The following is a 12,718-nucleotide window of genomic DNA, read 5'->3' on the forward strand; positions in this document are numbered from 1 at the left end:
ATAAGAGTAAAGCTGCAATACAGCCGGTGTCCTTAGTAGGGTGTGACGTCATTCCTCAGCCCACCCCGGACCACCTGTATTCCTTTCGTATCCTGCACAATGGGGATGAGCTCGCCACACTAGAGGTAGTGATGTATTATATGTCCCATCCATAATACCGCTATACACATGAAAATATACTATAATACTGCTCCTATATACAAGAATATAACTACTATAATACTGCTCCTATATACAGGAATATAACTACGATAATACTGCTCCTATATACAAGAATATATCTACTATAATACTGCTCCTATATACAGGAATATAACTACTATAATACTGCTCCTATATACAGGAATATAACTACTATAATACTGCTCCTATATAGAAGAATATAACTACTATAATACTGCTCCTATATACAAGAATATAACTACTATAATACTGCTCCTATATACAAGAATATAACTACTATAATACTGCTCCTATATACAGGAATATAACTACCATAATACTGTTCCTATATACAGGGATATAACTACTATAATACTGCTCCTATATACAGGAATATAACTACTATAATACTGCCCCCTATATACAGGAATATAACTACTATAATACTGCTCCCTACATACAGGAATATAACTACTATAATACTGCTCCTATATACAGGAATATAACTACTATAATACTGCTCCTATATACAAGAATATAACTACTATAATACTGCCCCCTATATACAAGAATATAACTACTATAATACTGCTCCTATATACAAGAATATAACTACTATAATACTTCCCCTATATACAAGATTATAACTACTATAATACTGCTCCTATATACAGGGATATAACTACTATAATACTGCCCCTATATACAAGAATATAACTACTATAATACTGCTCCTATATACAGGAATATAACTACTATAATACTGCTCTCTATATACAAGATTATAACTACTATAATACTGCTCCTATATACAGGAATATAACTACTATAACACTGCTCCTATATACAGGGATATAACTACTATAATACTGCTCCTATATACAAGAATATAACTACTATAATACTGCTCCTATATACAGGAATATAACTACTATAATACTGCTCCTATATACAGGAATATAACTACTATAATACTGCTCCTATATACAGGAATATACCTACTATAATACTGCTCCTATATACAGGGATATAACTACTATAATACTGCTCCTATATACAAGAATATAACTACTATAATACTGCTCCTATATACAGGAATATAACTACTATAATACTGCTCTTATATACAGGGATATAACTACTATAATACTGCTCTTATATACAAGAATATAACTACTATAATACTGCTCCTATATACAGGAATATAACTACTATAATACTGCTCCTATATACAAGAATATAACTACTATAATACTTCCCCTATATACAAGAATATAACAATGTGGAGAATGATTGTTTCTCTCCTCTCTGATCGCCTCTTTCCTCTCCCTTGGACTCTGCTGCCCTCTGGTGGAGGAGATGTGTATGTGGTGACTTTGTAGTGTGGACTGTTTTGCCCTTTGTATGTTTCACATGGTTCCCTCTGATAAGTTCTATAATCTTTACACTTTGTATGTGTTATTATCTTATTATTTCGTGGTTTGTCCCGTCTCTCATCTCCCGATAGTATGTGGCGGTTTTCTTTTTTCTGCTCGGACTAATTGCTCTCGACCTTCTGGAGACACAGTAAATTCCTTCCTCTCCCTTCACGGTCCTGACGTTCTGTGTTTATATCATAGGCGAAGTCCTCGGAGGACATGGGCCACTGGTTGGGGCTCCTCTTGTCCGAATCCGGCTCTAAAAGGGATCCAGAGGAATTCAGCTATGACTATGTGGACGCTGAGCGTGTTTCCTGCATTGTGAGCGCAGCCAAGAACTCCTTCTTGTGAGTGTCTGAAGGCCGGGGGCCCTGGGAAATAAGCTATGTAACCCCTCCCCCATACTTGCCACTTTTATATAGTTTATACTCATTATACTGTGCTATGATAATGCCGCCATATACAGCTCACATAATACTACACACACATTGTATCATAACTCTGCAAAGAATAATACCACCATATAACGCTATAATATTGCTGGTTTTCTATGGCTCCTGTGGCTTCCATCTTAGTGGGCCCCAGTGGAGTGGGGGCTGTAGGCAGTTGCCTATTTTGCCCGACCCTTAGCACCCACATACAGATTGCCGGAAATGGCGGCTTGTATTGCGTTGATGGTCTTATCACTATTATTTAGCTTTCACTTCTTCATCACAGCTTGATGCAGAGGAAATACTCTGAGCCCAACACTTACATTGACAACCCGCGCAATGGGAGGAGCCAGCAGGACGACCTGTACGATGATGTGGACGTGTCAGACACAGTGGTGAGTGGTGGAGGGGGGGGGGGGGGCTGCAAATCCAGAGCAGAGGGAAGACCATATACAGATAGTGGAGAGAAAGGAGAGAATGAACATATATATAACCACTAATAGAAATGATATATATATATATACATACACACATACACACACACACACACATATAACCACTAGTAACAATGCTATACATATATACACTCAGCGGCCACTTTATTAGGTACACCATGCTAGTAACGGGTTGGACCCCCTTTTGCCTTCAGAACTGCCTCAATTCTTGGTGGCATAGATACAACAAGGTGCTGGAAGCTTCCTCAGAGATTTTGGTCCATATTGACATGATGACATCACACAGTTGCCGCAGATTTGTCGGCTGCACATCCATGATGCCAATCTCCCGTTCCACCACATCCCAAAGATGCTCTATTGGATTGAGATCTGGTGACTGTGGAGGCCATTGGAGTACAGTGACCTCATTGTCATGTTCAAGAAACCAGTCTGAGATGATTCTAGCTTTATGACATGGCGCATTATCCTGCTGAAAGTCGCCATCAGATGTTGGGTACATTGTGGTCATAAAGGGATGGACATGGTCAGCAACAATACTCAGGTAGGCTATGGCGTTGCAACGATGCTCAATTGGTACCAAGGGGCCCAAAGAGTGCCAAGAAAATATTCCCCACACCATGACACCACCAGCCTGAACCGTTGATACAAGGCAGGATGGATCCATGCTTTCATGTTGTTGACGCCAAATTCTGACCCTACCATCCAAATGTCGCAGCAGAAATCGAGACTCATCAGACCAGGCAACGTTTTTTCCAATCTTCTACTGTCCAATTTCGATGAGCTTGTGCAAATTGTAGCCTCAGTTTCCTGTTCTTAGCTGAGCGGAGTGGCCCCCGGTGTGGTCTTCTGCTGCTGTAGCCCATCTGCCTCAGAGTTGGCCGTACTGTGCATTCAGAGATGCTCTTCTGCCTACCTTGGCTGTAACGGTTGGCTATTTGAGTCACTGTTGCCTTTCTATCAGCTGGAACCAGTCTGCCCATTCTCCTCTGACCTCTGGCATCAACAAGGCATTTCCGCCCACAGAACTGCCGCTCACTGGATGTTTTTTCTTTTTCGGACCATTCTCTGTAAACCCTAGAGATGGTTGTGCGTGAAAATCCCAGTAGATCAGCAGTTTCTGAAATACTCAGACCAGCCCTTCTGGCACCAACAACCATGCCACGTTCAAAGGCCCTCAAATCACCTTTCTTCCCCATACTGATGCTCGGTTTGAACTGCAGGAGATTGTCTTGACCATGTCTACATGCCTAAATGCACTGAGTTGTCGCCATGTGATTGGCTGATTAGAAATTAAGTGGTAACGTGCAGTTGGACAGGTGTACCTAATAAAGTGGCCGGTGAGTATATATATATAATATACACACACATATAACCACTAGTAACAATGCTATACATATATATATATAACCACTAGTAACAAGCAGTTTCTTTATAAATTACAATTAAATATAAATAAGTCCGAGCAGAATGACGATCAGTGAGGTCTGGATCCGGTGACGGCTCTGCCAGCCTCTGCCGCCTCCTGCTCATCAGTCATCACCACCACGGCAGACATGATCTGGATTTGTTCTAGAAGTTTTCCAGTTGTTCCGTTGCACATATTCTTCCCTGTAATGCCCAGGACATGTGGCTTTGTGTTGTGTTGAGGAGTTGGCTCACTGGGTAAGAGCTCTGGCTCAGCCTTCCTGAGGTCGTGAGTTCAAGTCCTTTAGACCCCGGCTGGTGGTCAGTCCCTGCATGATAACTGTGTGTGGGGACTCTGCTGCTGATGGTATATAGGTGTCTTTCCTCTATAATAACTGCCCCTTAGGGGGCTAAAATATTATAAGTCCCAAAATGATTTAAATTACTATTCTCCAGCCTCCTCAATAGTCATATGACCCAACTTACAGCCCCAGTGGGCAACATCACCCATGGCTGCCTATGAGGATATTTATCTTGCAGCCACTACCTGGGGGATTTGAACCTGGATCCAGCAGTAGTTGCCTCTATAGACCAAACTGGAGCCCAAACCACCAGCTCCACAGCAGGGGGTGAGAATGGGACCTACCATGTACACAGATGGTTATATGCTGCCCCCCGCAGCTTACAGGGACACGGCCATCATTCATGGGATCAGTGTCATATCAGTGGGATTAGTGTGTGACGTCATTCATGGGATCAGTGTCATATCAGTGGGATTAGTGTGTGATGTCATTCATGGGATCAGGATGTGACATCACTCATGGGATCAGGTTGTGACATCACTCATGTGGGAGTTACCCCAGCCGTGTATTTTTTGTTTGATCACTGCTGTGTTTCTCCATTCATTAGGGTTCAGTTCCCACAGTTTAATAGTCGTTAGATTGGCCACCATTGCTGTCACAGGAGGGATTCCCCATACCGCTGAATGGTAATTCTGTCCAGTGTTGCCAAGTTACCTCCCCCACCCTGTGACCAGGCATTGTCCCCTGCCCAGTGACCGGGCCACCACTTAGCACTATGGGTAATAGAAGGTGACGTCTGCTCTCTATGCAGGAAGACGACCCCAAACCTGAGGTGCGGCCTGGAGAGGAGAACGCTTACCTGGACCTGCTGCCTGCGAGGTACATCCCGCACGGATCAGGCCTGATGATGCTGAACAAGACCCCGACACCCTCCCCCACCCCTGAGCGGGCCAACAAGGTGAAGGAACCGGACCCCACACCAGTCAAAGAACCAGCGAGTCCTGTACCTGAGGTGAGAGAGTCCCTGACCCGTACCGGCGACCAGGGGCCAAATCCAGATCAGTGGAGCCGGGGGCCCTAGGTGATCCGGCCGCTCATCCTGATGCAGAGCTTATGGCCATGCTCTCCAACCAGCTGAACGCTGAGCAGGCCATGCTGGGTGTTGTAGTGTTGCAGTGTGCGACATTACAGTTGCTTGGCACACCTGATGCAGGCTTAGCGGGGTTCACCAGTGGGCACTGCCAGCACCCCTATCATTGGTTGAGCAGCACTTAACCCTCTGACTCCTGATCTTTATGGTGCAGGATAGTGATCAACGTCCAGACGAAGTGACTCAGGATCTGCAGAGGAAGACGGTCGCTGTGCCCAGTCCACTGCTGGGGAAATGCAAGATGGAGAAGACCAAAGTGTCCAGTCCAGGTGAGCGGCTGCAGAGAGGGGAGAAAAACGAATAAACTCCAGGCACAGGGAACAAGATGGCGCCAGTGAGACCAGTGTTATAATAGACGTGGGGCACAGGGAACAAGATGGCGCCAGTGAGACCAGTGTTATAATAGACGTGGGGCACAGGGAACAAGATGGCGCCAGTGAGACCAGTGTTATAATAGACGTGGGGCACAGGGAACAAGATGGCGCCAGTGAGACCAGTGTTATAATAGACGTGGGGCACAGGGAACAAGATGGCGCCAGTGAGACCAGTGTTATAATAGACGTGAGGCACAGGGAACAAGATGGCGCCAGTGAGACCAGTGTTATAATAGACGTGGGGCACAGGGAACAAGATGGCGCCAGTGAGACCAGTGTTATAATAGACGTGGGGCACAGGGAACAAGATGGCGCCAGTGAGACCAGTGTTATAATGGACGTGGGGCACAGGGAACAAGATGGCGCCAGTGAGACTAGTGTTATAATAGACGTGGGGCACAGGGAACAAGATGGCGCCAGTAAGACCAGTGTTATAATAGACGTGGGGCACAGGGAACAAGATGGCGCCAGTGAGACCAGTGTTATAATAGACGTGGGGCACAGGGAATAAGATGGCGCCAGTGAGACCAGTGTTATAATAGACGTGGGGCACAGGGAACAAGATGGCGCCAGTGAGACCAGTGTTATAATAGACGTGGGGCACAGGGAACAAGATGGCGCCAGTGAGACCAGTGTTATAATAGACGTGAGGCACAGGGAACAAGATGGCGCCAGTGAGACCAGTGTTATAATAGACATGGGGCACTGGGAACAAGATGGCGCCAGTGAGACCAGTGTTATAATAGGCATGGGGCACAGGGAACAAGATGGCGCCAGTGTTATAATAGACATGGGGCACAGGGAACAAGATGGCGCCAGTAAGACCAGTGTTATAATAGACATGGGGCACAGGGAACAAGATGGCGCCAGTGAGACCAGTGTTATAATAGGCATGGCGCCAGTGTTATAATAGACATGGGGCACAGGGAACAAGATGGCGCCAGTGAGACCAGTGTTATAATAGACATGGGGCACAGGGAACAAGATGGCGCCAGTGAGACCAGTGTTATAATAGACATGGGGCACAGGGATTACTCATGTACAGGGTCGGGAGTGTAACCTCTCTATGTACAGAAGAAAGTTCCTGCTCACTGGTGGCAAACAGAGACACTGAGAATGGGGTCAGTACATTCAGGGTTATCCAGGATTACAAGAAACACAGCTACTTTGCTGCAAAAACAGCACCACCCCATCCTCAGGCTGTGTGTTGTATTACAATGCAGCTGTATTGGACCTGAGCTGCAGTATCACACCCGGGCATCAGAAGTGGTACTGTCCTGAAAGCCGCCATGTTTTTCTAAGCCTGGACAACCCCTTTAATTCTATTACATAGCTGGAGCTTTATAAAACTAGACACTGGCCCTTTAAATACTAAAAGAGACAAAATACCCATCGTGGCCATAGAGACTACAGTGATCAACGACTTTTTTTTTAATATTGTCTTTTAGCCATTGAAACCAAACTGGGGAAAAACCGCACTGAGGCCGAAGCCAGAAAATTCTTAGAGGTGAAGGAGAAGCTGGAGAGAGAGCGAGAGGAGATCCGGGAGCAGCTGGCGGCACTGCGAAAGGAGAGACGAGAGCTAAAAGAGAGCATCGCCACCTGCCCAGGTACCGAGACTGCCCTAGTATCACTATCCTGTATACAGTAATAGAACAGCAGGGACACATGGAGCCCCCTTCTGCTTTGCACACTCTTGGCATTCTCTTAATCATCTTGATTGGTTGGGTTGCGCCAGGGTAGGATTGGCACACAACCTTATTCATCTACTCCATATTGTACTCCATAGTATGGCAAGAACCAGTCACTTAAGCAAAATGAAACCGTCCACCATTATCTTAAGGGTAGGTTCACACTTAGGAACTTGAGCAGAGATTTTTCAACGGATTCTGTAGCTCAGAACCATTCACGGCCGCACACCTTTCCGCTGGCTCCACAGACAACACTCTATGGGCAGCCCAATTCCGCTATCCGCTGAAAGAATTGACATGTCAATTCTTTCCGCGGAATGCGTAATCCGCCCGTGCATAGAATGGTGTCTATGGCACAGGTGGAAAGGCGTACAGCCGTGAACGGTTCAGAGCTACAGAATCCGTCGGAAAATCTCTGCTCGGGTTCCAAGGCATTGGGCGGCTGCCGAAGAGAGTGGAAAGTGGCACGGGAACGGGTAAGTATTCATTCTTTTTTTTTTTTACCTTTCGAGGGGATTTCCTCATGAAGATTAGTCAGTGTAGAAAATTGCAAGAGCTTTGAAGGTTTCCCAAAGTGCAGTCAGGAAAACCATTCTAGGCAAATACCTCTGAGAGAGTGCAAAGCCGCCATCAAAGCAAAAAGGAAGAATCTAAAATGTCAAATGTATTCTGGAAAAATGGGGCAAAAACCAGAGTGTGAACATACAGTAGCCTGAGACATCTGAAGAGCCAATGGGAAGCAGACAGATGCTTATGATGAGGACAGTAGAGTTGTGGTGGTCTGCAGTGCGGTGATGGTCACATGGCGGTGGTTGCTCACAGTCTCGCCTTCTTTCTCAGATAAGAACCTTCTTCCCGGCCTGGAGGAAAAACTGAAGAGTAAAGAAGAGGAATGTAAAGTGCGGGAGAACCAGAGGGTGGACCTGGAGCTGCAGATTGTGGAAGTGAAGGAGAACCTGAGGAAGGCCGAGCAGGGGCCGGTCACCCTGGGGACAGCAGTGGAGCCGGCCCATCTGGACAGCCCCTCCAGTGTATGTATACAGCAGGGAAATATAATGTACAACACTCAAAGCCGCACCAGAAGTCCCACTAATAATAAAAAGTGGTTCATTTCAACATGTTTCTAGGTCAATTCGACCACTTCTTCAGGTGAACAGATTACTGCATTCCCTATACAGATGAATGAGTGATCTTACATCCTTCCCTCTGGTCTAAGAACATATACATCGGAGATGTGGGAAGTAGATATGAGTGAACCGGGCCGAGGTTGGGGTTGTACGAATCCGACCATCGGCATTTGACTCCCGCTGTCTTCCCGTTGTGTGGGGAAGGTGGAGACAGCCCAGGTCCCATCTGGATAACAGGGATACAGCCTTTGACCTAGGCTGACTCCACCGTCCCCACGGAATGGGAAGACAGCGGGAGTCAAATGTCGATGGTTGGCCCGGTTCGCTAATCTCTACTTCCCACATCTCAGAGGGATAAATTCTTAGACCAGAGGGAAGGATGTAAGATCATTGTCCCATTTATTCGTAAAGGGAATCCAGTAATCTGGTCTCCTGAAGAAGAGGTTGTACGAACCCGAACCTCAGGCCGGTTCGCTCATCTCTAGTGGGAAGTAAACCTATTCTGCTCCGAGTACGACTTCTTATTTTGGAGAATCAATGTATTTAATCTGTAGCGTTGATTTGTTTTGGATGTTCCTTCTTCCAAAAAGTGCACAATACCTGTCTATGGGTTGTAACTAAAATTTTTGGGTCCGCATGACGTTGATCTATCGGCATTTGAATCCTGCTGCCTGGAGAAGGAGGATGCAGCCCGAGGCTGAAGTCTCAGCACGTTCGCTTATCTGGTTTTGCAGTTTGGCGGTCACTGAGACAGTAAATAGGGCTGAGCTGCAATACCAGACATAACCTGAGGACTGGTGTGGTGCCTTTTGGGAAAACAGCCATTTATCTAATCCTGGACAACCCCTTTAAGCTTTATAAACAGATAACACTGTATCATGGTGACATTTTCCCTTTTTCTTTGGTTTTATCCCATATTCAGATAAAGAGCAGCAGCCCGATCCACATCCCGGACTTGTCACCCGTGAACGCTGCGGTAGCGCTGAAGAGCCGTCCCCTGTCCATCATGACCACTGGGAAGGGCACCGTCCTGCAGAAAGCCAAGGTGAGCTGAATCCCTGACACTGCCGTCTACCTCCTCCGTATCTGCTCTGTGGACCATCACACCTGAATATTCTTTTTTTTTTTTTTTTTTTTTTTTTTTTTTATAGGAATGGGAGAAGAAAGGAGCAAGCTAGAGAGGTCAGAGGTCACTGGACGTTGTTCTTAATGGACTATAAGACATTTTATTTATCGGATGTCAGGACCCCCCGCAGGACAGAGGGCCCGGTGCCTGACGCCTATGACCTCCACTTCTTGTGTTGCACATGACTATACTCTGTATGACCATCAGGGGACAATAACACCACAGGACCCTCATCTACCTGAAGCCCCCCTTGTCTCTCTTCAGTATTGAGACTGTGCTGCAGGGGAGAGTCGTCATATAAGCCGATGGATGCGTCAGATATGGCAAAACGTTTCTCGCCGTGGCGCCGCAGGGTTTGCAGGACTTATCAGCAAATAATATATTCTCGATATTTAGCCATTAACTCACCGTCTGCTGTCTGTACGAGAACCGTGACGTCTACGATGAGGGATGTGAACGCAGGGCATGGTAAAATGTCGACAATCATGTGACACATCAGGACATTTGTATATGATACAATGTGAAACGCGTCGCCCTGAGGAGACTATAAGGGAAGAAGTCTCCTCAGACTATGGACGGTGTGAAGGATCGGCCGCTCCCGGTGCTTAAAGGTTAAAGTATTTTATAATTAAGAAAATTAAACGTAAACCTGAAAATGTGATCAGATCTTTATTTATAATTTGAAGCAAAAGAAGGACAGAAGGAAACTAGGGTAACTGAATCAAGCGCACACCAAAATAAAGTAGAACAAGAATAAACTTTATTAAGTACCAGCTGAACAAACAATATAAAAACATCTAAAAATCCCCGAAAGAGGGGAGACAAACTGCAGAACCTATGAATAAAGGTGAAACTGCACTGCTACAATGTTCTGGGCCAAGAAGTACTTTATTTATAATTGTGACAATTACAGCATTTATCCTTGAAACGTCGCCGCTTTTGGTGTGTATCCTGCCACGGGCAGAGCAGGCCGGGGACGAATACAGCATGCTGCCACGGGCAGAGGAGCAGGCCGGGGACGAATACAGCATGCTGCCACGGGCAGAGGAGCGGCCCGGGGACGATTACAGCATGCTGCCATGGACAGAGGAGCGGGCCGGGGACGAATACAGAACGCTGCCATGGGCAGAGGAGCGGGCCGGGGACGAATACAGCATGCTGCCACGGGCAGAGGAGCGGCCCGGGGACGAATACAGCATGCTGCCATGGACAGAGGAGCGGGCCGGGGACGAATACAGAACGCTGCCATGGGCAGAGGAGCGGGCCGGGGACGAATACAGCATGCTGCCACGGGCAGAGGAGCAGGCCGGGGACAAATACAGCATGCTGCCACGGGCAGAGGAGCAGGCCGGGGACGATTACAGCATGCTGCCACGGGCAGAGGAGCAGGCCGGGGACGAATACAGAACGCTGCCACGGGCAGAGGAGCAGGCCGGGGACGATTACAGCATGCTGCCATGGACAGAGGAGCGGGCCGGGGACAAATCCAGAACGCTGCCACGGGCAGAGGAGCAGGCCGGGGACGAATACAGCACGCTGCCACGGACAGAGGAGCGGGCCGGGGACGAATACAGCATGCTGCCACGGGCAGAGGAGCAGGCCGGGGACGAATACAGCATGCTGCCACGGGCAGAGGAGCAGGCTGGGGACGAATACAGCATGCTGCCACGGGCAGAGGAGCAGGCCGGGGACGAATACAGCAGCTTTTGCAAGCTTGCAGGAAGCAGGATGTTGTAATAGTCTGCTATGTAGAGCAATATTCTGCTCACTAAAGCTACGTATGACATGTAGACCTGTATAGAGTCACACTGCTACCAGCGATGTATTAAAGTGACATCATTTATTATTCTCATAAAACATAAACTAATAAAATAGCAGCTCTCACTAATACATAGAAAAGTACAATTCTACGTAGTTATCACATACAGTACATAAATAGTATATAATAATACTCCTATCTAGTAATACCAGGCGGTATGGAGACGCCATCCAGCAGTAACCCCAGGTCTATGGCGGCTTTACTCTATTCTTACAGCTGAGTTTTCTGTCTGGGCCTTTAGTCGTCCTTATTGCACAGGACTCTCAGGAATTTTTTTATGACAAGAACGGCCATTGTTGGCAATTAAAGCAACGGCCGCTTGTCATAAAATAATGCACTGCATTGAACACTATGAGAACAGCAGTCACTAGTGCACGAACAACGGCCGTTGTCCCGGCTCTGTGCATGCAGTGTACGGCCGTTCTGATGGCCGTACATTACATAGAATTCTATGGTTAATTGGATTGCAGGTACACCCAAACGTGCCCGCAATCCTAATAGAAATAAAATTATGTTCCAGCAGCCAATATGGCACTGCAAACAACGGACAAGTGTATTGTGGTCTATAGGGTTCTAGATTGGGTGACTGATTAGTACGAGGCCGGGGTCACCCCACCTGGAGTCTGTATATAGGGAGGGCTCCTGACCATGTCCATAGAGATCACTGCTGTTCTGTTGGGAACACAGACGTGGAATGCCTATAACGGAGTTTCTCCCCCGCCCGGGCAGCAAATGTGATATGATGCTGGGAGCGGGGGAACTGGATGAGTAGGCACCATGATGTAATGACAGGGCTAAACGGCTGCGTTTTTACAGCACAACACATCATATTCATAGTTTCCTCCCGGCATCATATCAGTAACGACGCCCGTGCGGGGGGGGAGGGTCCATTACACGTAATCCACAGAACATGTGAATGCGACCTAAGGGCCCTATTCCACAGGCCGATCTGCTGGATCGGCGCTCGTTTACTGGGCCTATTCCACGGCCCCGATAATCGTGAAACAAGGGCTGCAGGGACATCGTTAACGATGTCCTTGCAGCCCTTGTTTCATACATTACCTGTCCGGGCCGCAGGTCTTCTTCTCCTGATCCCGTGCGGCAGCATCGGCTTCGGAGCGGGGCTGTCTGAACTGACAGACCGCTCAGCCAATCACTGGCCGCGGCGTTTCCGGCCAGTGATTGGCTGAGCAGTCTAAGTTCAGACAGCCCCGCTCCGAAGCCGATGCTGCCGCGCGGGACCGGGAGAAGAAGACCTG

At 47.3% G+C, this 12,718-nt stretch overlaps 1 protein-coding gene across 2 annotated transcripts in view; it reads left to right on the forward strand.

Annotated features, from left to right (window-relative positions):
* Positions 1–10,296, forward strand: part of AFAP1L2 (actin filament associated protein 1 like 2) — a 101,571-nt gene extending 91,275 nt beyond the window's left edge. For both annotated transcript variants that reach the window (XM_069979737.1, XM_069979738.1), the window contains 9 exons: positions 1–125; positions 1,782–1,927; positions 2,298–2,406; positions 4,984–5,184; positions 5,477–5,591; positions 7,145–7,306; positions 8,228–8,418; positions 9,437–9,559; positions 9,666–10,296. The exon at positions 1–125 is cut by the window's left edge and continues 87 nt beyond it. In XM_069979737.1, coding sequence (XP_069835838.1) covers positions 1–125; positions 1,782–1,927; positions 2,298–2,406; positions 4,984–5,184; positions 5,477–5,591; positions 7,145–7,306; positions 8,228–8,418; positions 9,437–9,559; positions 9,666–9,692 — 1,199 coding nt within the window. In that variant the 3' untranslated portion in view covers positions 9,693–10,296. The remainder of the gene's footprint in view (positions 126–1,781; positions 1,928–2,297; positions 2,407–4,983; positions 5,185–5,476; positions 5,592–7,144; positions 7,307–8,227; positions 8,419–9,436; positions 9,560–9,665) is intronic.
* The last annotated feature ends 2,422 nt before the right edge of the window (positions 10,297–12,718 follow it).

The sequence above is a fragment of the Dendropsophus ebraccatus genome, chromosome 8, assembly GCF_027789765.1.
Source record: "Dendropsophus ebraccatus isolate aDenEbr1 chromosome 8, aDenEbr1.pat, whole genome shotgun sequence".
NCBI classification, from domain to species: domain Eukaryota; kingdom Metazoa; phylum Chordata; class Amphibia; order Anura; family Hylidae; genus Dendropsophus; species Dendropsophus ebraccatus.